The sequence below is a fragment of the Malurus melanocephalus genome, unplaced genomic scaffold (genome assembly GCF_030028575.1).
Source record: "Malurus melanocephalus ecotype Western Australia unplaced genomic scaffold, MMel_1.1 scaffold_60, whole genome shotgun sequence".
NCBI lineage: Eukaryota > Metazoa > Chordata > Aves > Passeriformes > Maluridae > Malurus > Malurus melanocephalus.
Window position 1 is genome coordinate 1561331 of NW_026623292.1, and position 25637 is coordinate 1586967.

General features: G+C 42.8%; 1 protein-coding gene across 5 annotated transcripts in view; it reads right to left on the minus strand.

Moving 5' to 3' along the window:
* The window catches only part of PRICKLE1 (prickle planar cell polarity protein 1), a 65166-nt gene that overhangs the window by 3716 nt on the left and 35813 nt on the right, over window positions 1-25637 (minus strand). Inside the window, exons 1-6 of one of the 5 annotated variants that reach the window (XM_057366143.1) lie at window positions 11303-11370; window positions 4825-5004; window positions 2446-2559; window positions 1489-1626; window positions 803-1006; window positions 92-278 (exon numbers count right to left, since the gene is read on the minus strand). In XM_057366143.1, the coding sequence (XP_057222126.1) occupies window positions 92-278; window positions 803-1006; window positions 1489-1626; window positions 2446-2559; window positions 4825-4956 (775 nt within the window). In that variant the 5' untranslated portion in view covers window positions 4957-5004; window positions 11303-11370. Of the gene's footprint in view, window positions 1-91; window positions 279-802; window positions 1007-1488; window positions 1627-2445; window positions 2560-4824; window positions 5005-6168; window positions 10140-10175; window positions 10257-10421; window positions 10486-11302; window positions 11371-25637 lie in introns of those variants that run through there. The other 4 variants (XM_057366140.1, XM_057366141.1, XM_057366142.1 and 1 more) reach the window with 4 other exon arrangements.

Sequence of the window (25637 nt, forward strand, 5' to 3'; positions counted from 1 at the left end):
TGCACAATTCATACTTCTGGAATGTGAAATCACTTCATAAATCAGCTTTCCTTTAATTTCTAAGTTGAATGCTTGAGAAGGACACACTTACCAATGTGTTCCCCACAGGTCTCACAGTATTCTGCATAGAGAGATTCAAAGCAGTTACAGCAGAACGGCCGCCCATCCTTCATGATGTACCTCTGTCCACCCAGGATTGTTTCACACTCGAGGCAACAGAAGTGCTTCATGTGCCAGTGGCGACCTTCAGCTTCCGTACACTCATCAGCAAAAATTATCTTTTCACAGATAAAAAGGATACTTTTAGTTAAGAGGCCAAAACCTCACCTTGGGAGTTAGAGCATATCAAATATCATAACTCTGCAGTTCACACACTTCATTTATTTTTATTTTGTTCCCTTTTGAATACAAAGATAGAAACAACAATCTCCCACAACTGTGGCATTCTGACCTTTTCTGTAAGAACAAAAATAAAAAGAAAGAAAAATAGTACATTTTAAAAAAAAAAAAAAAAAAAAACCAACTAGGAACTCAGCCATTAAAGAAGCTTCTATGAGGATAATATTTTGGAACATTTGAGAATGTTCAGTTCCAAACACAAACAGGTGTTTGCTTTCAAAATAACACCTTATTGCTTATATTTCCTGTTTGAYAAGAAATTAAATACCCCTCAGCCTTCAAACACATCTATGCAGCAGAGTCCTGACTTAAGTGACTGGGTCTGGAGTTAGGGATTTCCCAAGTGATGCAGTTTGTCAGCTGAACAGGAGTGTAGCTTGGCTGTAAAATGTGGATTATTTACCTCATCGCAGGCTGAACATCGGGGTTTGAGAAGTTCAGCATGGTGTCTGCCACAGTGAATTTTCCCATCTTGGTAGAAGTAGATAAGGTCAACGAGCAGCTCGTTGCATGTGAAGCACACGAAACACGAGGGATGCCAGCACACACCAGGCCCAGCTCTTGAGGCAAAAACTGCAACTTCGCCTCCATTTACTTTTGTACCACACTAGGAGAAAACCCAGAAAGTGAACACTTCCCATCCAAAACTACTACTTCTTGCATTTAAACTAAGTTAAAACACCAAACCCAATATGAGATTTTACTCTGAAATTCTGACAAGAGGGAAAAGGTATCAGTTTTGGTCTAGATGAACTGCATCTCAATGAACCTTTTGTGAATATAAGTTTATTCTATACAAAATAACATTTTAAAGCATATGTCTGCTTTTCATTTGTCATTACTTTAGTATAAGTCAGCATTAGGGTTTTTTTTTTTGAGTAGGAAATATATCAAAGACTCAATTCATTCCCAGTATCAAAGGTTACATTTTGCTTAAGCAAGCACTACCTTCTTTCTTATTCCATGCAGCTTCAAAAAGAATCTTTTGTTGTTGTTTTCAGACACAGACAGAAGTTTAAATTTTAATACTGAGATACTGCAGTTTTACATTATTCAGTCCTGTACTGGCTTGTGGCGCCGGTATATTACCTGCTCACAAACAGCGTGCATCACTGCCCTGGAGAGCAGTTTAATAGTGCCTCGTCCCAGTGCCTCCTTTTTGCGCTGAGAACTGAACATCTGCAGCTCCTTCTTTTCTTCCTCAGTTAACGACTGGCAGTATCTCACCTTCCAGTGAAAACACAGGAGAACTCATTGTAGAGACCGAGTTTGGATGTAACAGATGAGTAAGTGCATATATGCAAAGAATTCATCAGGCATGCTGCCAATCATCATTCAACTTTTCCCACCTTCATATTTAGGTAATATTGCATAACAAAGAAGTAATATGGAGAGAGATTTTGCATTACAGGAGGAAACCTTACCATGCTAAAACTGAGGAGTTGTTTAGGCAAGGAAAAAGATTTTTAAAAGGTAGTCCAAAATCTACTGCTATCCTAAAATAATGGAAAGAACCTAAATCAGCCATTACATTGTCCTTTAGATTTATGGTTAAGTGCCCACGACTAAGTACTGCAGAATACACAAGATCTTAAGTACTGACACCCCCGCCCCTTTCCTTACAAAGAGCTTGTTTGTTATTTCCACTTCTACTCCAAATTACACTGCATAACTGAGATGCAAACCTTTTCCTATCACAAAGCATCCTTTTTGTGAGCTACAATGCAATTCCAGGAATTTGTAGGCTCCTGGTAATTGGTGGGTGGCTGCAAACACTATAAAACCAACTTGTGTTAAGTTTATTGCGGTGACACCATCCTCCCTAACAAGCAAAGGCAGTGTCCTTCCAGACAGCTCTTATCTGCACACARGCCAAGTGGACAGCTGAACAATGGACTCAGTGTACACACCGTGCTGCTTTAGAGCTCAGATGCCACCGCAGGCCGCGGTTTAGGCCTGTAATAAATACACAGGCAGGTAATTCTTCACGGAAAAGCTGCCAGGGAGACCCAAGCCCTGATGGTTCATCCCAAATTCTGTTTTTACCTCATTATCGTGGGGTGGCAGCTGATAGAGAAGTTGTTTAATCCGGTGTTTTTCTCCAGGGCTGTTAACGTAAGGGACCTTCTCCTCTGGCAAACAGGCAAAATACAGCTGGACCTGCCCAGGAGAAATGCAGAGTTCAGACCCAGGGACACACATCCCCCAAGCACTGCCAGTGTCCTTCAGCTACTGTTTTATCTCAGCTCTCATTTACGAAGGAAGAAGGTCACGCTACATTAGACTGTGACAGGGTTTGTGCTGAAAATACAAGACCCAGATGAACCAGCTCAGCAAACCTGAATTGTCTCTGATAAAACTAGCACCCAGCTGCTGAATTGCTTTTCTGGAATGCAATTTGCAGTGACAATTAGGGGGGTACCATAAATTATGCACATTTAATGTTCTCATTATTCCCACCCCCTTCAGGGCTGGTCAACAACTCCATGAAAATTCCAAGTTTCCCTCTGCAATTTACCACACAAGGCATGAAGCTTTCCAGAAAACAGCCGCTATATAAACAAATTTAATTTGCTCTCTGCATTTTACACATTGTTGAGACAAAAGCTGTTTTGTAGTCTCCTGCTGATCAGGTTCACCCAAAGCATCAGCTTTCATTGCTTCCATGTGGGCTTTGGTAAGAAGGTGGAAACATCCTTCCCTTGGGACGAGGCTGGATCCAGCCACATTTCAATCACATGCAAATTAACCAGGAAATTTTCATGGGATGAATGTTTTTGTATCAATCTTCACTCTTCTTTTTTTTTTCAGAAGAGTGTTATGACAGGAAAGCTGTAATGAACACTACAACAAAGCCCAATGGCAAAAAATATTTTTGTAGAACAGCTACAGATTTATTGTTTTTCCTATGCAGTTTCCAGCTTGTCACGAGTCCTGGGGCTATAAGTAAGAGCTGACTATTGGCAAAAATATGACTTGCCATACAGATTTAAATAATGCTCAGGTGAACAGCTTATTACTGTGTAAGACAGATGAAAAAAAAAAGCATTAATCAGTCACCTAAGTCAGGAAGCAATCAAAATTATGAGAGACAGGTTGTACAAAACATGTAAATTTAACCAAAATATAAACAATTAAGTAAGCCTACTTGCTACTGACTGTATTTCAGGATGCTCCAGAAAAAGATAACATGCAGCAAGAAGTGAAGCTTTAAAAGTACTTTATGCCCTTTTCTCAAGTYTATTGCACTGTTCATGAAATAAGCAATTCTTCTAGGGAACCCACTTCCCCACCATCTTTAGTGAGTTTGGGCTAGCTGGGATTATGAGGATATTTTAGGGTATTTAATTGTTCTGGCAGAATGTTAGCTCACTGTTTGCCTTAAGGTCTGATTCATCAGGATTCTTATAGATGCTTAAATAAGTGATAAAAAGAGTTGCCCTAAAAATAGCCTGTTATTTGCCATTCCTGCTGACTCGTTACTTTACTCATGATTAAGAAAATCTCTGCATTGCAAAAAAGAGAGACACCTTCTGCACTTTTTTAAACTATGGACTGTATTAGCTTGCCAGGATTGCCCTGCCTCCTTTAGCAGATGTTACAAAGCCACCCTGGCCATTGAATGTTGAAGTCTTGAGTTCTGAACATTACTGAGTACACACCTTCAGCACAGTTGCAATATCATCAATACCATGAATGGATACCATGAGCAGTTCATTGTGGTCTCCCACAGCAACTTGGTCTTCAATAATTTCAGTTTTATTTCCATTGCCATGTGATGGCACACAAAAAAAGGGGACTGAACAAAGGGGAAAGATCCAACCGACTCAACTGAAGAGAGGGGAAAGCCCAACCAACCCACAAGTGTCAGCTCCAGACACCATGCAAGARAAATCTTGGCATGAACAAACAGCAGCTATACAACTATTTAAACAAGTGTAAAATACATTATTACCTGTACAGACTGAACACTTTCATTTATGTGCACTGCAGTACCATCCATGTTCTAGATGTCAAATGCCTAATTATTTAAAGAGTCATACAAGTATAGTGAAATATGTGGCCAGGGAGCACAGTGTCATGAGGTGTGCCATGAGCTTTAATTTAACTGAATAACTTCTTTCAAAAAGAAAGCAAACTTCTATGCTGCTTTTAGACTTGGCAATACATACCTCTGCAGCATATACTTTTTGAAAAACCTTGACTGGGAACTTTTTTTGAAACATAAAACTCCTCAGGGTCGGGAACTTTAAGTTCCCTACACACAGCCTTATTGGACAGGAAACAGAAAAGAAGTGAAAAGTTCTACATGAATTAAAGTTTTATACATTATAAAAATTTAATTAGACTTATAGACACAGCATATCACTCCCTTAGACAGTCCTTACGAGGCTTATTTCTAAAATGCAGAAATATGGTTGGTACCTGCTCTGGTCTGAGGCCTGGGGGCACCCAGGCATATTCCTCCAAGGCACAGCCAGAGTCATCATCAGAGGTTGAACTTCGCTGACACCCAAAAACGAGGTTATTTGCTTTGGGCTCCATCTCCAATGGCATAAGTGTGAAGTGTTAAATATTTCAGCTGCAGCTCATCAAGCAATTGATCTGGAAAAAAAGATTAATAGAGCTTTCATAAATTTGAACATGACAACTAATTATCAGTGTAAATGATCTTACAACATTTTATTATCCGTTGTGTTGCGCTGAACGATAAATTATTGGAGCTTCATTACAACTTGCTACAAGCAATTCAAAAATACTTAAAAGAGTTGTAAAACTATTCGAGAAAAACAAAACCAAAAACCTAGGCACAGACTACCACTTTTGGCAACTGCAATGTATTTCAGTATTAACACGTGTCACCTTTTACAGTTCTGCTTGTTTCTCATCACAGGCTTTATGTAGGTATATCTAGGAAAGAATCATTGAGCAGATACAAACAACAGGAAAGACACAAGCTTTTCCTGAAGTCATTACTACCACTAACCCAGGAAAACAAAAAACATGACAACCACATGTCAAAAACTAAAGACATTATTGGGGAAAGACAGTTGTGCAAGCAGCACACTGTTGTTCACAAGGCCGGCACAGAGCAGCAAATATCTGCTGGATTCCTCTGAGAACTTTGGTTTAGCTGTATGGGAGCAGAAGGGCGTTGGTCCTGTTAAATATCTGAAGTCCAATTATGCCAGATTAGTCTCTGTAAAATACATCATGATTGTTCTGTCAATTTAAAACCCTACAGGGAGATGATTTTGTTGATTCATGAAGCCTGCAAAGCTTAATATTAGTGGGATCATTGAGTCACAACTGGCAAAGAAGGCTCTCACCAAGATCTGTAGCAGTCTGGAGTAAAAATCTTAACAAGATACATATCTTATATTGATTCTAGCAGAAGTTCTCGGGAAATTCAGACAAGGCACTTCAATGAAATACCAAAACCACAGAGGATGGTGTCCTAACATGACAGATCTCCTGACCACCTGGGATAGGAACAAGCTTGCTCTACAGTACCACGATGCATGAGCTGTGCCTTCCCCGTTTTAGGACATTCTTTCACCTGTTTATCTTAACACAGATCCGATTTTGTCACTGCCACACCCGAGTTGTAGAAAATGTTAATCTCCTGACATAAACCTTGCTGGTGGGTCTAATGAGGAGAGCTGTCTAAAATCTTCTGGTGGGTCCCATGTTTTCATTCTCATCTCCACCGTATTAGAGAAAACAAGTTTCTCCTAGATCACAACTGGAAGATTTGAGGGTGCTTACCCAAATATTCTGCTGGTTACTCAACAGGAGTTTCTCCTTCAAGCGTGAGGCACTGGTTAGTGCCAGGTTCAGATGATTCAGCACATAAACCCAAACCTGCTCCATAAAAAGTGGCCATATGCATCCAAAAGCTACAAACTCAGAGAAATTATAATATCCAGTATAAAGTCTAATCTACCTGCATTTCAATACRTACATTCCCACACCAAATAAAAAGAGATGGGATTATTTAACTCTTCCACTGAGTTAGTGCTCTAAAAAATTAAATTGTTTAACTTTCAAAACTTAAATTGTTTAAATTTCAAAAACTTCTGGTTCAAAAACATACACGCTATTTTTGGTGCACTGCTAAGATGCCAACACACTTCATAGCTGCACTGTAACAGAAGATTAATTTAATATCTGATGGGGCAAGCAAACCTGCCAACTTCCCCTTTGAGAACTGGCTATTTCTGGAAAGCTGGTGAGCTGTCAGGCACATGTCTRAAATCTTACTCAAGTTGTACAACTAAAGGTTAGCACCACAGCTTCTGAGTTTAACATCGCCACATTACAATCTTTCTCAAGGAAGGTAAATATAGCCAAACTCAATCCTAAAAGCTCAATCCTACATATTTAAAACAGAAAGACAGACTTGCTGGTACATACTGTATCCCTTGAATTAGTTGTTCTCAGAAAAAATTATAAGGAATACAGAACTGTTTCCCCTTCCCACTTACTAGTGGAAATAAAGTCACACATCAGGTATATTTTTGTTATTGCTTGCATAGAATGGGTGCAAAGAAAGAGGGACAGAAATACTGTGATGCAGTTAGGAAATCACTATAACAAAAAAAAGCAACAGTGTTCACTGTTGCTGATGGATAGGGATACTCAGTTTGGCAGCTTGCGTCACGCATCATCTATGTCCAAATAATTCTTAAATACAAAGTCACTATGAATATCACTGAGAAGCTGAATTCATTCCAAGACAATCTTAGCAGCAGATGAACTGTATTGCCATTTCCCTTTAGAAAGGGGCAGATATCTGATTTGCAATAATGTGCCACTCACTGATGCCTAAGCTGGTATTTCCAATTCTTAACAGCATTGCAAGAACTCGTATTGGTCAAACAGTCCCTTTTCAAGAACTGACTCCTGCCCAATAACCCAGGAAGAAAAGGAGTCAGTAGGTGAAACATCTTTGTCAATATCTCAGGCAGCCTGACCGCAACCATGTACCACAGGGAGCAGATTTGAAATATAATTTAGGCAAAGAGACAGGTTCAGCACTGGCAGTGCTTGGGCACTTGAGCAGAGCAAACCCCTGCCTTGTTCTCACAATACCCAACACTCACAAGAACACACAACACTCACTCACACACAAGTAACTGAGTAATTGCTTCATATTGATTGTTCAAAACCCTCTCTCCACCACAAGCTCAAAAATTAACTCTCCAACTTCTCTTAAAGACAAGGAAACAACCCAAAATCTAAATGCATAATGATGTATCAACTTTTCTGAATATTTGGAACACTAAGGCTACATACTACTTCCACACTGAAAAAAAGCAGCACTGGACAATGTCAGGTTCTTAAGCATGGCTAAGGTACATAAGGAGTGCAGGAATGCTGCCTAATTCCTAAGGAAGACAAGGCACTGGTAAGAGAGAAACAAGGCTGCTGTTTTGCAGAGACTCATCCTGCCTGGGCCTCCTCTGACACACATTTCAAAAAGCACGCACATGAGTTCCAACAAGAGGACACCACAGACCCACAGGTCCAGTTTCCAGTCTTCCAGGGCAGGTTGAAAGTGTGGCTGATACAAAATAAAAGAAAAATATACCTTACCTCCAACTGTAAAATGCAACTTTATAATCAGGGTTCTCCTCCCCAGATAAGGTGATTGGAAATGTTCAAAGCAAGATCTGCAAATCTCAATGAACTGAGATCAGGACAGCTCAAAGGACATCATTCACGTTAAAAGAAAAATGCTCCCAAAGAGCAAATGTAAAGCTGGCTATAAAATGATTGACAGTACACCACATATCAATACAGCTGCATCACAAATACTGTGGGGTTGCTGAGGACAAGGTTTCTAATCCAGCCTATCTTAACAGCAGGCTATCAGCAGAACTATTTTAGCAATTGCTTGTTTAGGAGTTCTTCTTCCTCTCCTGCTCAAGTGTAATTTGGTTTGCATTTTAAAACTACAGGGTTCTTCCTCCCCGCCCCCCAGCCGCACTCATCCTTCAAAGTGATCTGTTTAAAATGATTACATCCTAAGRAGGATTCAAATGAATACAAACAACAGCTGAAAAAATAAGTGCTTTCCAAGGGATGAGTAGAAAGGTGGTCTTTCTACTCCTGCCATGACATCTACAGAACACAGCAAGGATGTGTTGTTTTGCTTTGCTTTCCTAAAGTCCATGGAACATTTTGAGGTTTCAGCTCTGTTCAAATACTACCTCTCAAAAAAGGCTTTATAGCCTACAAGGAGGTATTTCACTGGCAGGTTGACAACTATGAATAACATAATTGAGTTACACAGYTAAATTTGATTGGAAAAGAAAAGCAATTACTGTGTTTTTTCCACTGATGAATTAAAACAGTCATATGACAAATTCCTCAGAGGCAAAGACAAACTACACTCCTAATTACAAAGCTATGAGTACACAAAATACTGGGATATCAAACTTAGAACAAAGCTATTGCTGAAGCCCATATGAAGGTTACCCCCATGCTAGGATTTCCAGCTCACTGATTATGTTCCCCCCTGACCARATAGAAGAGGTCATGATTTGTAAGYAAAGTTAGACAAACATCTCCTTGCCCACCCCCTACTGTTTTACTCTGTCCTCCAGGGCAAATTGTTTTAACAACTTTTTTGTTAGAAGGCTTGTTAACAAGGCTATAGGGGATACAAGATGCATATCACATGCATCCATTCACAATGAAGGCTCAACGAGTTAAGATTAGCATGGCCAGCCCATTCACCTGCTTATTTAATCTCTGGTGCAAGATAACTACATTAGAAGAGGAAGGGTGCAATATAGCAGCAATAAACCACCATAAAGTAGCCATTAATAATTCAAAGCTTGTTTCYAATATGCATTACAGACATGATCACGAAGTCCCTAGCTACAGTACACATAGCATATCTACAGTGAGCTCTGTAGCTCTCTGTGTGGGAAATCCGGATCCAGAGTTGGCAAGTAGAATCTGTATCAGCACCAGCACACAGCGACTTCTTCAGCTGTTGGGTCCTTCTGAGAAATTAACCACCCARCGCAGTGGGGAAGGAATGGAGCCCGTCTACTTGTTCCTTCAAAAGACCTCTAGATGGACCTTAGAAGTAAGAACTATTTTGGTTAGCCAGTGTACAACGACCAACAGAGGAGTTAACTGCTTTCCTCCTCTAGCATCCTAGAGCAAAGATCACTTTTCCAACTGGAAGTCGGACTGTCCTTCTCTGGGTATTTTCTTGTGACGAACCATACTGCAAAGACAGGCTACCTGCATTTAACAAAAGGAGGAAGCCCCGTGACAAAGCATYGCCCCACGCCAACACATCTGATTTGGCCGTGTTATCCTTGGCTCTGTACAGTGCTGATGGAAACTCAAGTGCACATTGCAGTGAGGCAAGACCCAAACCTCCAGCCGAGGAAGCGGTATTCTCACGGATGCTTCTCCCCCACTCCCTKAAGAGGGTGTACAAATTTAGAAAGAAGGAAATCTTGCCTTTTACAGTCTCCCATTGATTTTTTAAATTCTATTTTAAACAGCAGCCAGACTTTACTCCAATGTACACATATACTCAGGTTTCACCCCATCACCTGTTGGCTGTCGAACAACACCCTTCTTTGTTAGGGCTCACAGCCCTCATTTGAGACAAGTTTCCAGAGAAAACACTTGAAGAAAGTGTTCAATAAGTYACAAGACAGGAACTGTAAAAAATTAGAAAAGTAAAAAAATTCCCCGCCAAGCCCCGTGCACCCTGACAGCCCCGCCAAGCCGTGCGCCCTCACCTCGGAGCAGCCGGGACGGTGCCTTACTCGGTAGGCAGAGATCCCTGAAGATCAGGTGGGGGATTTCCCATCCGGACCAAGTTTCAGATACCTTACGGTGGGTCCGAGGCACCCCCAGTCCCCCGGGTCCCCACGCTCTGGAGCCGGATGCGCAAAGGCGGCGGCATCCACCCGCACCCACCGTTTACCCTGCCCCTCCGGCGGAGCTGCCGCAAGGGAGAGCGGATATGAGTTACCGCAAATTACCTCTGTGCKGCACCGAACAGCGGCCAGGCTGCTGGCGGAGCCGGGGAGGCAGCGCAGGAGAGGCGATGCTGGCTGCAGACCCGACCCCGTGTCCCGCCGCGGCAGCTTCACGGCGAGCCCCGGGGCTGGACAGACCCACACACCCGGACAGGCACCGGCAGCTTCCCGCGGCTCCCCCTGTCTCCGGCAGGTCCGGAGGAGCGGCCAGCGCCAGGCACGACCCCGCAGAGGGAAGGGGTGGCGGGGGCTTCTCCAGCCCTGTCCCTGCCGGGCTTTCTTTCCCCGTCCCGCCTGCCGGGAGCGCAGCGGGAGATACCTGCGCCGCCCCCCGTCCCCCTCCCCCGGGGAGGCGAGCCGGGAGGGAGCAGCCTCCCCTCCCCTCCCCTCCCCAGCGCTCCTCCCCAAACTCGCCCCGGACCAGCAGCGCCTCCCGGGGGATCCCCGGCGTACCCCAGCGCCGTGCGCCCCTCACCGCTCCTCCATCAGGCGGCGAGAGGACTCTCACCAGGGATGTCCGTTCGAGTGCTGCCCAAGGCGGGGGAGGGAGTGTGGGAAGAGGGAGCGTCTCCTGCCACTGGCCCCGAGGCATGAAGGGTCGCCGGCCCTGCCCACCCGGGGGACCGAGGGCCTGYAGAAACAATAAATTCTGCACTCCGGACACGACGGACACACGSTTTGGCGACAGTGATTTGTTCGTGTTTACGCCCGAAATAGATTTCCCACCCCACCCTGGACTCACTCCGGCCGCCCCGGGCTGACCCTGTCCGGCCCGGCCCCCACCGCCCCGCGCACCCGGACAGGAAGGACTCGGTTCAGGACGGGAAAACATTTGTTCTAGGTCCCTGTACATGAATAATAGAAATATAATAAAAATAATAAACCCCATCTGAAGCCGAGGATCACTGAGAGCAGCCGTCCATCACTGCCTCCCTTGGCACATTCCAAGTGGGAAAGAAGCATCCGAGACCCAGCTTAAAGCACAGAGAAGCAGCACCTGGCATTTTCTAAGAGACTGCCAGCCTCCGCTTTTACCAGTTCCCCCAACCCCGTAGGCATAAAAAGCCCCGAGAGGCGGGTGGTTCGGCTTCAAAGGCAGGCGGACGGCTTCCCCCCGGCACCGCCAATGTAACCGTGAACACCGCGGTCAAATTTCCTCTTCCCCTCCCGCTCTTTGTCTCCCTGGGGAAGTCATTATCAAAGGGAATTTATTCGCGCTGCATCTCGGGGTCAGAGCGGCACACACAGCCCCGACGCGCCCCACCGCTGCGAGAGGCAGCGGCGACCCAGCCCCCACGTCGCATCCCGTCCCTCGCTCCCCGCCGAGGTCCCGCGGCCGGGGGCGGCTTATCTGCCGTGCGGGACGGCGACGGGGCACTTCTCAGACACTTATCGCTTCCCCAAGGAACCGAATTTGCAAGGATTTAAATTCACTTCTCTAAATTTGAATGGCTTTGCCCGCAGGGCGCTGAAGGAAGCCGGTCCGGACGGGTACAGGCGCGGGCTGAGGCGCTCAGAGCAGTGTCCCCATCCCTGTCCCCAGCCCTGTCACTCCGTCCCCGCGGGCTGCCCCCGACCCTCGGATGGGCACACGCGAGCCGGGAGAAGCGTCCACAGCTCCTCCTGAGCGCAGCCAGACCGACCAGCACGAATGCCGGGCTATCTGATCTCCAGAGGCACGGCCCGTCGGGCTAACGACGCTACGGGCGGGCCATCCCCAGCAGCAAGCGAGGCGATGTGCCCCGAGACACGGCCACTACACCTGTAACCCCGGGTAAATGCAGAATGCCCCGCGAGGGTCCAGCCACAGCGAATCAAAGCCGCAGCCTGTGGCTCCGGCGGCAGGAAAAAAACCTGCTGAAACTCCCGCAAATTAACCAGCTCACATCCTTCACARCCCATTTCACTTCCATAAGCAGTTTCGCTGGTTGAACTACCTCCATTCTTAAACAGCTTAGTCCTTTTGAGGTAAAAATTGGCGTATCAATTGGTCTAACTACAGATTTTGTCAAGCTTTTGTCAGTGCTGGATTTTCCAGACCCTGACTGTTCCTATTCTGTTTGTTGGACTGAGCAGACCCCATCTGGCGGCCAGCTGAACATCTGCCAGCTCCATTCATCATTAATCAAAAATGGAAATGTCAGGAATAATGTTTATTCTGCTGCTCTACATGACTGAATAAATACCAACAATTTGCATATATTGTCTACTCCTTTTCCAGAAGTGCCTGACATTTTCTCATCAGCTCCCCACACCGAGGGCTCAACACCTCTGCACAAGCACATTGCAAAAACGAGAATCTCCTTTGGGAACTTCTGCAGCACAACCAGCTCCTTGGCTGCAGATAAGTTTGGGAAGTTTTGTGATCAAGRAGCCAAAGAAGACATGTTCACTTACTTTCCTGGAAAGCCAAGCTTTCCCCCATTTTGCTAACACTTTCCTTGACAGCAAGTGTCAGAGGGTGTTCAGAGATAGTTGGCTGCATGGCTCTTTTTTTCCCCTGGACTTTTGTGACTTGAGCACARAAACTACTATATTGTTCTGGACAATGCACTTACAGATTATCAGGCCAAAATCAACCATTGCGATCTTCTAGTCTGAACTAACGTGGTTGTAAGATTTTTTCCACATTTCCTGTCTGCAAGAACAAAACATTTTTCTTGATTTAAAAGTACCAGCAATGAAAAATCCATTACAACTTCTGTTAAATACATCTACAGAGCCCTTATTAAATTATTTCAAGTAGTCAATTATTTTACACTACTTTTTTATCCTTTTTTTTTTTTTAAATCTCAGATTGCTGTGTTTCAGTGCTCAGACACTCAATTCTAATGTACCCTTGAAAGTTAGGCTAAAGAATCAGCTATCATAACTCCCCTCAGGCATTTGCAAATTGTGAAAGTCATTCCTGAAAAACCTCCTTTGATTTGGGCTGTTTCCACTAGAACAAATGTGTTGCTATGATTTTTTTTCTTTATTTTCATACAACAAATACAACAGCATACATACTCGTTATGGGAAGCATCAACTATGCTACAGAAGTTGCCTTAAAAAAATGCTAGAAAGACAGGCACAAACTGACTCACCCTTTATGGCATGTACCACATTCTTGACTGCGCCTGGGTAGAGCTTATCCTTCAAACAACCAAATTTTTCAAGGGACCTGTAATGGATATGGAACCTTTTGCCCTAAGGTATTAGCACAAACTTAGTCTAGGTAACAACTTTCTTGCACTATTGACCAGGTCAGGGATATTGCCCTGCCTGCAAGAAATTTGCTGAGATGTCAGTGTGTTTTCCCAGTTCCAAATTATCCAGATACAGAAGTTCTCCTGAGATAACATTGGTAATTGCTACCTTTGCTGGCAGTCACAGAAGAGAGACCAAGCAGCAGAAAATTGTTTAACCACTTGTGCTTCAGAGGCAGCTTCTCCAGGTAGGACAGTGGCACAACACCCACCTCTCAAGCCCAATTAGCACTGTGGATAAACAGACGAGTTCACCCTGCACATCATCACCCTTTAATGATCACCAGCTCCATCACAGGAGCTTTAATTAAGTATCATCTCACCTGTTCATTTGAAATAAAAAGCCACAATTCAGCTATGAAGGGTGAAAGCATGCAGAAAGGTGAATGGAAGCTAGAACAACAGCAACAACAAAATCTCAGTAACATTTCTTTCAGTGAAATCAATGACGAAACTCTTCAAAATAAGCCAGGTTTCTTATTTTTAAATAAAGTAGGAAAGTTTTTCCATATATCTGACAGCACAGAAGGAGTGGAGCAGGAGCTACAACTGCTCCCCAAGCAGTTGTACAAATCACACCACAACACAAATCAAAGCGATGTCTGATGCAGGCAGGTATGCCCTTCAGGAATTTTAGGGACGATGACTTGACCATGTATGGTCCTGCCTGCAGGCTACAGCACAGGGAACTCTAGGATGCATTTGCAGCACTAAGGCCTTTTCTACCTCCAGTGGCCCTAGGTCTCTGCCCCGAGGGAGGAAAGAGACCAGAATAAGGGAAGCAGTTTCATTATGATCTGTGATGATCTACTGGAAAACCCAACCCAGTGAAAAACACTGGTCTAATTCCCTAGACCTGTCAGTGTCAGCACAAGGAAAAACCATGACTGATTCCTGTAAGACTGGACTGTTGTGGAGATGCAACTGCCAGCCTTTCTTTCTCGCTCTTCTGGAACAACTGTTTACACACCCTTGCTTAGCTGGTGTATAAAAACAGCCTGACCTCCAAGACCACTTTAAGGATGTTTGCCTTGGTGTGTTCAGAATCCCCCATGGATATCCACCTGCACCTCTAGATACTTGAATTTCTTGTCAAACCCAGTCCTAGGTTTCCTCTCATAGGTTAAGGATATGAGCGTGGAAGTGTGCCTTCATAGATGGGAACAGTTTGCACAATTTTATCACTACATGCAATCACTGCCTGTCACACTGGATGTCCTTGATGTTCAAACCTTGATGGACCCCAGTGGCCACCAGGCAAAGGCCACTCCTTTCTGTGCCACTCCACACCTACAGCCATTGGTGAAACCTCTCCCTGTTCAAGGCTGCTTCCTCCTGCCCCACCAAATCGGGGTGTTTGGCACCAACAGTGGATCACCGTGTGCTGCCATGAGCAGAGACAAACTAGTGGTGTTAGCAGTGTATTGGGGCCTCTCAACTGTGCCACTGACTGGCGTCTTCCTTATTTTCCTTTTTTGAGGCTGCAGAGAAAGGGCGTGGAGGCAGCATCTCATGAATTCTCAAGGCTCCAAAGTCTGGCTCTTTGCCAATCTTTCAATAATGTTTAAAAATAACATTTGATAACATCTACAATACAGAGAAAAGCAGCTCCATGGGAGACATACAGGTAAAACACAAGAGATGATACGCTATGAAGAAGAGATACAGGCATTAAAAGGAAGTGTACATGTGAAATGCAAAAAGTTAAAAGTGTAAGATTAAGATTACTTTTGTCCAGCAAGGGTTTCTGATTGCATGATGGTGCTTGGTTTCCATTCTTCTCTTTGCTGCATTCCCTGTCATACTAAAAGCCTGCCCTCTCTCTGCCTGCCTCAGTGTCGATCCAGAGGAGACACTGCCACAAACAACTTTAGAAAGTAAGTCAGTAGATCCAGCGGAAACATTAACTTCAGATAATAGTTCTGGAGACAATCAAGTAGCACTAAACAAATAATAGTAACAATAGTAACAACAATAATAATAAGGTTCATTTTTCTTTTCACCTGCCAATGGTACATAGAGCTGCTGAGGCATCAAGCAACCAGTCATCAAGGAGGGAAACACTGCCTACCGCTTGCTATGGAGAGCTATACCAGCTACAGATGGCCTGAGGACTGACTGGCATAAGCTGCTGCATGTTGAGAATGCTTGGCTAAGAGAGGTTTATTTTATTTCCTTTCCTTAATGCTCTCAGGGTTGAAGACTAACACACCTTCTAAAACCAYGATCCTACTTTGCTTCAGCAGCAAAGAATTAAAATTTCATTAAAATGCCCTTCCTTGTCCGATCGGGCTAGGACTTGCTTCTGAACCAACAAGTCTGTTGCTGTATCTGGAAACTCTTAACCCCACAGGCTCCTCTGAAGACAGTGATCTTGATTTTATCGTAATTGGCTCATTGCAGCACAGGGTGCCCACAATGCCACTGCAGCCACCAGCTGGGGGGTGTGAGTGGGGCTCCCCCACCACACCGACATCCGAGGATCATCAGTGCTCCGTTCCCAGGCTGCACAAGGCACAACACAGTGCATTGCAACAACACGCGCCTGCAGTGCTCTGCCAGTAGCAGAGGCTGACGCAGGGTGGATTCGCTGCCTRGGTTTTTAATAACACCCCAGCACAAACACCATTATGCAATGGGGAAGGTGTTGCAGAACTTGTGCTAATGCACTGTTTGCTTATTGAGGGGATTTTGGTCAAGTATTGTGCCAATACCTGTGTAGATGGTGAATGATGTCATCTTCTCTATGTCAAGCTCTGATTCAGGCCTTGCCTCTGAAAAATTCCTCACAATTTATCTAAATTTTGTTTGGAAACTGATTTAGTCTTACAAAAGAAATGGTATGAACTCTGTGGATCTTCTACTGTGGTCGACATTCATACAAAGGGATGTTTAACCCAGGAACTTGCATTCGTGTAAAGAAACTAATAATGTAATAATAATAACAGAAATAATACACTACTAATATTATAAATGGTTAATTCAAACAAATATTTGAACTAGTTTTAAAAGCAAATTTCCAGCCCTTTGTGAGTGCAGTTTTGTTGCATGAGCGATACTCCAGTTGCACTCAATCTTCCCTGTTACTGGCAACGCTTTTCAATAGGCTGAATTTAGGAAAAAACACAAGTGATTGAATTAAAGTGAAGGCAAAATTTGACACATAGGATTACCACTGCTCCAGCAGCATTACATCCAGAGAAAATAAAACTGAGTTTAAAGCCAAAGATGAGATATGCAAAGGTTTGTGGTAATCTCCTCTTGCTTAAAATCTGGAGAAAGAGGGAAATACAGCAGCCAGTGAAACAGGTACCCTGCACAGTTCTACACTGCCATTTTCCACAAGCTATAGGCACAGCACACTATAAATACAGGGGACAGGACAATGCTTAAATTAACTATTAGTTTATTTTACCAAATTAATCTCACAGGTCAACCTCAAGGCAGACAGTGATGCAAGGATAGAGAAATGTCAGGTGGATAACCAGATGCATCACACCTTTTAATAAAGCTTTCCTTAGTACAGCAGATGCAAGAGACACTACCTGATTGATGAGCTGCCAAGAATAAAGACCATGAAGCTCCACCAAAAGGCATCACCAAAACATGATAAGTWTTTCAGTATTTTGCATAGAAAGATCAATGGTCTGAGCCAGGTGAGCCTGGGAAGAGTCTGCTCATTTCTTGCTTAGCAAACAAAAAAACCCTGTCTCAAACTTGGGCGGGCTTCTACCTCATCASAGGTTTGCTGCTCTTCYGTCCAGTCAGCTCATGCTCTCTGCYACTACTGTTACTGCAGTTTGATTTKTACAAGTTTTCTTTTTCTTCATGCTTAAGAAGGCTAGTCGTGGGCTAGGCAGCATCCAAATGACACCCTGACTCCAAAACACACAGTTTTGCAATGTGTTACCATGCTTTATTGTTGCCTTAAAACAGAAATGTTATATCTGTATCTTCCCCTTCCCCTTCTTACTCTCTCCAACCTTAAATATAAAAGAAAAAGGAAGAAGAAAAAAAAAAAAGAGGTATAAGAAAAGTCATCCACCTAACTGAAGTTCCTTCAGTGAGAGCCATGAAGGTTTCCCCCCCCCCCCCACTCCCGTATATTTCTTAAATGCACTGTAAAACTCTATATGCTGGCATTTTCCTAAAAAAATTCCCAGAGTCTTGTTTCCCAATGGAAGTGCTGTAATGTAACCCATTACTCCAAAATGGGCAAGAAACCAGCCCCCATTTACATGCCTGGGCAAATAAAAATCAGTGTTAAGGGGGTTTTTCCCTTRGTACAAACCTCACTAACATGAATCTAACTCTGCATGACCAAATAAGATTTGGAGTAAACACGCATGGCTGAAGTTTGGCTGTTCTTTTCCTAGGAGGGGGGCAATGGGAAGACTGAGCACATTTTCTGGGAAACCCAAAGAAGCTTTCTGTTTTACAGAGAATGCTAATTTGGAGGTTACATACATTTTCTTTTCTTCCCTCCTTTTGCTTCTTTTGTTTTTAAATTTTATTTCTGGGTTTTGGTTTTTTTTCCCTCTAAGCATGATTTGTTTTTCTCTGCTGGTTTATCTCCCAGAACTGGTTTATTACAGGATGAGTTGAGCCCAATTGTCAGTATTAGGAATGGAATGGAATGGGAAGAAAGCCAAGAGGGATGATCCCAATCCTGGTCAGTAGCTAGCTGTTATGACTACACTGACACATCCAAACCACATCAAAAGGCAGTCAGGAAGACGGCTTCAAGAGCACTTTTCCCAGTTGCGTGCCAAATACCTTTGTGATTATGGACACCCAGGTAACAACTGAGGAGATTAGGCAAGAAGCWCTAGATCAATAAAAACCTCATGCCTAGCAGAGTCACCATCCACAGGCATTGGAAAGGATAAGGAATTGGCTAGACAGTGGTACAACAGCTTGATGTACTCCATCCCTGGGAGCGTTCAAGGCCAGGTTGGATGGGACTTTGAGTGGAAGATGTTCCTGCCCATGGAATGGGGCTGGAACTAGGTGATCTTTAAGGTTCCTTCCAACTCAAACCATTCTATGATTCCACGATGATACTATGAAATGGTATTCTCTTTGTCACAGAGCTAAATGCTTAGGATTGGGTGATTGAAAATATAAAAGTGCTCCTTTCTTTCTCTTCAACTCCACTGCACTTGAATTTAAAGGCCCAGTGGACAGGCAGTGTGTTCAAGATGCAAGTTATGTCTGTCTGTTTAGTAGGATAATATTGAAGATCGTAGTTAAACAAATACTCAAATAGAAATCCAGTTAATTATGATTCTTAGTTAGCAGTCATTATCCTTTCCACATCAATTGGCAAGATGATTAATTGTAACTACAGSAGGGAAAATCTGTCTTAATCCCCTAAATATCAAGCTTCATCTCATCAACATAACACTACTATAGAAAATCCTGGAGCTTCCAACACATATGTATTTCCTTAACTGTGTTTACAGAAATGTTTGCAGACTCTTAAGAATATATAAGGCTATTTTAGAAGCAAAATATTTTTGATTATTTCTGAAAATCCTTATGCATGAAGCAAACAGTACAAATGAAATTGTTTTAAGACAATTGGTACCCTTGACATGAGTGACCTTGGCACAAGCATCCATTGATCCCTAAGCCCTCACAGTACTGTCAGCTGCTGAAACAGCAACTGCTTGACAATACCTGACACCTGATACCCAGCTGGCAGCCGCTGAGCTTTAAGCTACACCCACCTGGGCTTGCCAGCTCGTCCTGGTTTTTCTCAGCAGTTTGCTCCGGAGGATGGATAAATTCCTTCGGATGCATAGCCTTGAAATAATAACACCTAGCTTTGAAAGAGTACCACATTTTAATGGAAGTGAGTGTTAATCCAATCTGTGGCCATAGGCAGTGCATGCTTCTAATGTTGACAACTTTTGCCCCCAGTTTTTAGGATATATTTACACTCAGCCACTATAAAATGAACCATTTTACCATTGCTACCAGTTCCAACACCKGAGGCTGAGCTAATCTACTCAAGTGTCAGGCCACTTGCACAAAGATATTTCAAGATTAATTTCTGACATTCTACAGTTTCTGAAAAAGTTCAACCACTTTCAGCATGAGACAGGAGAAAAACATCCAAMCCTTCCACTACATTTTATTACTTTTTAAACAGGTTTTGAAGGTATATATTTGAGACAGCAACATGAACTCAAATTTCAACAAACCAGATTTTTGTTAAGTAAAACCTGTGAATATAAGAGCTGCTTGACATGACTTCAGATATGTCTTACAGATGATTTGTCAAGACATGGCATTTTTAGAGATCTGAAAAATGGCAATCATCATTAGAGTCATATAGAGTCCAATAAACAAGACCTGAGAATATTACTGTATGTTTAGAATTAGTTTAAATTTTCAATGATTTAGTCCCTTTATACTTGCATATTTTCCTGACTCRCTTTCTTGTCTACAAAAATTATTGCTAGGACAAGATTAACTCTCAGACAATCAGTAAGCAGAGGAAAGATGAGAACAAATGTTTCACAATAGCCATATACACATGACTCTCCAGCATAATGTTATCTTTGGATTTTTGTGTTACACACATATCATTCCCTCCTCAGTCATCATCTACTTTCTCTTTGGTGGTACTCCTTCATAATGCTTTTCTGACACAYAGAACTAATGAGTCAGTGATAATTCAGTGATAAATTATATTGSTTTTGTACATGCAATTGACTGACAGCTGGCCTGCACTTCACTTCCACCTGATAGTAAGAATTTGAGTCTTCTGAAGGTACTCTGAACCTTCCACTAAGTTTTAAAGCAAGAAAAGCAATTTTTTCCAACTAAGTGCAGCATAAGTATTCAGCAAGAATACTTTTTAGGTTTGGATGATTTGCTTTCATCAGCAGATATCCCACACACACCTCCAGATTGCTGTGTAAGCTCCATGCACATTAAGAGGGCCTTAATAGATGTGCCTAATGGGCACATCAAAGAAAAGAAGGAAAAAGACACAAGGTTTGAAAAGACCATCTAGTTAAACTAGCTACAGTTCCATTAAGAAATGGATGACTCAAGAAGGGAGAATACTGACAACCAGCTTGGTGCCATTTTAACAGTTGGATTAAGGATGTCCTTCCTCAATCAATTCTTGGTGTACTGGTCAGATAACACCTAAAATTTTTCAAGACTTTATTACAAAGGTGCAAAGGTGCAGAGAGGGGCCTGCTCAGTGGGAGTGAAACCCACTCTTGCATATTTTATGTAGTTTGCACAACATTAGGCTATATAGAATAAGGAATGCCCACAAAAACCCAGACTGGCTCTATATTGGGACCACAGAGCCTCAAGTGTCAATCAGCTTCCTCCTGTAAATTAGATTAAGGCTGGCTTGACTTCTTCCCTGCACATCACTCTGGGAGAAATCTGCGCAATCAAAACCAGTGTGTAGAGTATGGTGAGCAGCATGCACTCAGCACTTCTTAGCAAATCCAATTAGATGACGACTTGTTGAAATTTCAGGTGAATTAACTTCTGCTTGATACCATTAGACTGTGTCACTATGTGACTGACTGATCCTCAAAGACATGTGTGATTGAGTGGCATCAGCTGTGCCACTGGGATGACACACCTGCATGGGGAACAACAGACTTTACTGTCATTCTGTCATCCAGAAAAGGAACAATGCTGGGGAAATGGAGGAGGGCAGTTAGTACTCTAGAGCTTAGATGCTAAAATAAGACYCTTGTACCTAATTTCAACCTTATTACTCAGCTATCCTCACTGCAGTGGACAGGTTGCCTCTTCTTGACTTCTCCAGTCTACAGAAGACAGTGGAGCAAATGGAAAAAGGTCAAAAACCTTTTGCTGATCCTGCCAGCAGTAGATTTGCAGYAGGGATCCGTTACCACACAGTGAAAATGACTGAGGTAAGTTTATGAGATGCAATTATCTGTAGCTTTTTCCCATTAAGTCTTGTAACCCTCTCAATGAGAATTTAAGAGCATACATATTTCAAGTTCTGTGTGAAGTTWTTAACTTCAGTTAATAACAGCGGAACAAAGTCACTGTTCAGACAAACAGTGGAACAAGTCATTCACATTTTGTATTATCAACAAATAAATGCTGGAGAGCAAGTTTTTGGATCCAGCTATTACCTCTAATTACACCTTTCTCTGTGAATAAATAAAAACTAGTTTGCATTTTTTTCCCTGATCATTAGCCTCATTTACACAAGTGTTATGAGGCCAGTTTTTTATCCMTTAGTGCGAATTAAGCGATACCCTGCTGAGTGCAGGACTGTTCAGACATGCTGACTGTGGAGCAGCTGCTCTCCTCCTTTGGTATAGAATGTTGATTAGCATCACAGCACATGACACACTGCAGGGCATATTGTGTGTCACACCACAGCACACAGCATTTAATGAGAACCCCAAGCAAATCCCACCATTTAGAAAGCTGGTCTCCGCTCTGAACACCAAGGCAATAATTAAGCATTACGGGTTGTCCTAGGAAAGACTGAATCCCTCAAACAGTGGACMTTCGTTTTGGGACAGTGCTGACCACCTGAGGCAGAGCTGTACATTTTCTTAGTTATCCTAAGCAGCAGCTACCATACCCACTACCAAATAGCAGTATTTTGTCATATTTTCCAGGAAGATACCTATGTATTACCCTTGCAATTCTAATTGATGAGCTTCTGTATCATCAGACCCACACAGAACACTCAAAGAAAGAAACAACAGCTATGAAAACAGAGTGCCCTGTATAAACCCAACTCCACAAATACAAATCAAGGTATCRCCTTCCTGTGACTACTAATACATCACCAGCATTCTTTGTCATCTTTCACCATCTGAAAGATGGGCTAACACCACCCTTTTCTTGCACAGATTCATTACTTATTTGAACGCCGCTTTGATGATACTGTGAAATAGTGCATCACTGTATTATCGACATTTGCTACTTTGATGCAGTTAAATGAAGGCAAAGAAAAGCTTTTCACAACAGTGGAGAAACAACAACACACCGTTCAAACTCTGGTTATTTTACAAGAAAACATGTTTCACCATAAGGGGTTATAACACAAGAATGCTAAAAGCACTGCTGCCTCAACTCACCTGCAAAGGAGCGGGAAATACTGGCAACAATTAGCTCGATTTGTTCTGAATGACTGGAACTTTGTACTTCGATTAATAAAAGTTTCATCMTGCATATATTTTATCTAGAAGACTCATGAAGTAATCCACTTTTTCAGCTAAATAACATGTTCTACTCTACATGGAGTTCTCTTACCCATGGACAMTGAAGCAAGCAAAACATGAGAATCCCTCCGGGAAGAGCATACCAAGTTCAGTCCCTGTAGTTTATCTAATTACTGTCATAGGTGTACATCTGCTTCAAAGAGAAYTAGAACCTTTGTGTGAGAGTTGTTAGAAGAAATCAGACTTCATTAACCACAATTCTGAAGAAACAAAATAATCCACCCTTGTTCTGTGCTGTTCACAATACAGTGACTTTGTAGAACATCACAGCATTAATAACAAAGGGTTAAAAAAACTTTACATCTATAGCTCAGTCTGTGGAAACAGCTAAGAAGGGAGAGACCACCTATTCCAAAAGATAAAGGAAAGAAAAAAATCACAGGATGACTCCAAATTGCATGCCCTTTTCTTTTTTCCTTCCACAATTCAAGGGCACAAAGACATATTTCAGATCTGGCAGAGAGAAGCCATTCCAGAGACTGGTCTTTATATTTAAAGAGGTGTTATCGTAGAAACTGAGAACAGATTTAGGTTATGCCAGAGATCTTTATAAATTATTTCCTGTTTGTGACAGCATCTGCCTCCCTCCCAATAAGCTTAATGAGACTCTGCTAGACTGTTTCAGTAAATAGTTAGAGATGATGCTACCTCTGCAACACTATTACAAGGCAGCAGTGCCAAACTTTTTTTCTGGACAGACTACTGACCTCGGTTTGGTCTCAGGAACGGTACCTATCATAGCAMCTCTTCAACCCAGCTCCTGTTTTTACACCTTAAATTAACTTCTCATGTACTGCATATGCAGAATAATCTAACTGCACCTGTATCCTGTAGCTGCAGATGTTCTGGGGACTCCTGGCCCACTGTCTCCTTGGAGACAAGCAATCACTAAAAAGGAAGCCCCAGGGACAGACTGGGTGAGCAGGTCACACTGAGCACTTCTGCTGAGAACAGGGCTGAGAGCCCCCAGCCCAGGAGGCACTGGGGAGCATCCACATCAGAGCATGGGCTGCGAGGACCAGCGAGACACAAGCCATGAGCTGCTGGTGCAGCTGCAGCCTGCAYATCATCAAATACTCCCAGTATCCTGAATACCGGCACTTAGAGTACCCTGGGCCCCCTTTGAAGGAAAGGACACTCCAACCATCTCTGCACTAGTAAATAAAACAGAAACAGGGCATAAGTGCAAGTCCCAGCCTGCAGTCAATCACATCCTTTCACTAGTGGTACACTGCATGGCGTGGTTTTGAGTAACTAGCAATACTGGGCACAGTGAGTGGGATACTGGAAAGGTCATGGACTGTTCCTACCATGTGGCTCCAGGAAAGGGTTGGGCTTGGGTTTCTCCATTCTTACTCTGCAGTCCTCCAGTGTCACCTCAAAGAGCCTTTGAACACTCAGCCCATGCTTTCATGTAGTCCCCAACACACACTCAGCTCCCTGATGAGTATTTCAGACATGGTGAAGACAATCCACCAAAGAGCAATGTGTCTGAGAAGGGCACATGTGTAGAGCATCGCATAGTGCAGGGACTCTGTGGGCAAGGACAATGGATTTGGACAGTCTGGCATCTGGTCTGAGAGTCAGAGGATTGGTTACTGCCAAATGAAACACTGCCCAGATAGAAAATAGCCTTGGGCTTCTGAGGAGTCTTCCACTGACTTTAATAAACATGGTTAAAACATGGACTAGCAGTATAAATGCTGCCTTCGCGCAATTTCTAGGCTTACATAAGTTTCCTTAGAATAGGAGAATTTAGATTGGAAAATACCTTTAAAATCATCAAGTCCAACCATTAACACTGCCAAGTCCACCACTAAACCATGTYCCCAAAGTGCTGCATCTACACGTCTTTTAAACATGTCCTCATAAAAATAAATTTTGGAACTATGATTTACTCCAGCCTGAGTGCTGGAAGTAGTTACAAACTTCAATACAAAATATCTATGTTATAAAATACTTTCAGAAACTCTTCCATCATTTGGAAACTTTTTGATGGAATCCAATTTTTAATAAAAACAGCTTTTAGTTAAGCACATTTGAGAAGCAAATGCAGAGGGACCGTTGTTACTAGACTGAAAACAAAATCAGAGAAATTTGAAACTCCTTTTTGAGTTTGGATGATTTTTAATGCATATTACACTTCCAAATGAACTCTGGARTAAATGCAAAATTCAAATGCAAAAAAGCAAAGGGACTTTCAGTACCATTCACACAGACATTAATTTTAGATGATACTGCTGTTTTCAATCAAATTTAACACTGTTAATTTTTCTTCATTATCAGCAAAACAAAAAAAGTACATGCTGAGGATAACGAAACAGCTTTGTTTATCTTCAAAATCATGTGCTTACCAGAACTAAAGCATGTATTTGCCATATGTCAGCCCCTGCCCCCCTTCTTTAAATTACAAATTCATTAATATAGCACAGCAGTGCTACATCATTASCAAGGAATAAAGCACATTTTAAAGAGCAATTAAGTGGTATAAAACTACTTGGARAGAAAGGTTTTCCACTGCAGCAGTGTCTTAGGGAGACCAAAGGGGAAACCTGACACGAAGGAATGTCAGCCTGAACTTGATTAATTTGTACTCAGAGCAACATGTCCCATCCCCCACTGCAATGGCAGCAGCTTCCCACATCACTTTGCCATATTCTCCTTTAGAGCTTTTTTTCTGATCTGTAGGTCATCCAYGAGATGGATTTGTTCAAACT